The 1,150-nt window shown below is 66.1% G+C and overlaps 1 protein-coding gene across 1 annotated transcript in view; it reads right to left on the reverse strand.

Annotated features, from left to right (window-relative positions):
- Positions 1–1,150, reverse strand: part of MYC (MYC proto-oncogene, bHLH transcription factor) — a 5,685-nt gene that overhangs the window by 2,925 nt on the left and 1,610 nt on the right. The window contains exon 2 of the mRNA XM_014459668.2: positions 3–492. Coding sequence (XP_014315154.1) covers positions 3–480 — 478 coding nt within the window. The 5' untranslated portion in view covers positions 481–492. The remainder of the gene's footprint in view (positions 1–2; positions 493–1,150) is intronic.

Genomic DNA, 1,150 nt, shown 5'->3' on the forward strand with positions numbered 1-1,150 from the left:
GCCGCCGTCTTTGCGCGCAGCCTGGTAGGAGGCCAGCTTCTCTGAGACCAGCTTGGCGGCGGCCGAGAAGCCGCTCCACATACAGTCCTGGATGATGATGTTTTTGATTAAGGTCTCGTCGTCCGGGTCGCAGATGAAGCTCTGGTTCACCATGTCGCCTCCCAGCAGCTCGGTCACCATCTCCAACTGGTCGGCGGTGGAGAAGCTGCCGCCGCCGCCATCGTCCACGTCCCGGGGGGAGAAGGACGCGAACGCGACGTAGGAGGGCGAGCAGAGTCCGGAGCGGCGGCTGGGCGACAGGGGCGGGGTGGGCAGCAGCTCGAATTTCTTCCAGATATCCTCGCTGGGCGCCGGCGGCTGCAGCTCGCTCTGCTGCTGCTGGTGGTAGAAGTTCTCTTCCTCGTCGCAGAAGAAATAGGGCTGCATCGAGTCGTAGTCGAGGTCATAGTTCCTGTTGGCGAAGCTGACGTTGAGGGGCATCGCGGCAGCCTGCTACAGGGGGCACACAAAGGGGGGGCGATCTTGAGTTAAGGGGGCGTCTAGGCTGGTGCCTCACCCCGGCGCCGCGCGCGCCCCAATCATGAACCACTCCCCTTCCAGCGCTATCCCCCCAAATGGGCCAGTGGCTACCGGGGGCGGGGACCCCCGGAGCCCCCTTTCGCCCCCTCCGGGAGCCCCCCTATCTCGGACACAGATTTGGCGAGCCAGCCGCGGAGCACCAGCGGGACTTTTGTTCCCCAGGAGCCGGAGCGCAAAGCCTGGGATTCAGCCCCGCGGCTGGAGCGATGGAAATGGGCTCTGGCCTCGGGAAGAGGCCAGGGGAGGCGGCGGCGGGGAACGCCATCCGCCAAACCGAAAAGTTTTGCCGCACCTGGAGGAGAAGGCGAGCGGCGCTGCGGCGGGAGCGGCGGCGCCCCTTCCCCCGCGGGGGCCTCCGCCCCTCCCGGGCCTCCCTCTCCTCCTCCGCCATCCCCACCCCCCAGCGCCGCCCTTCCCTCCCCTTCTTTTGCAAGCTTTTTCTTCTTTTTCCCCTCGCCGGCTGGGGGCGGGGAAGCCCCGCCGGCGGGTTTTTAACCACCCCCGGGCCCCCCCCATAAATAAAAAGGGGGGGCATTAAAAAAATAAAAAAAGGCCCCTCCCCTTCAACGCC

The sequence above is a fragment of the Myotis lucifugus genome, unplaced genomic scaffold (assembly GCF_000147115.1).
Source record: "Myotis lucifugus unplaced genomic scaffold, Myoluc2.0 scaffold_113, whole genome shotgun sequence".
Taxonomy (NCBI): Eukaryota; Metazoa; Chordata; class Mammalia; order Chiroptera; family Vespertilionidae; genus Myotis; species Myotis lucifugus.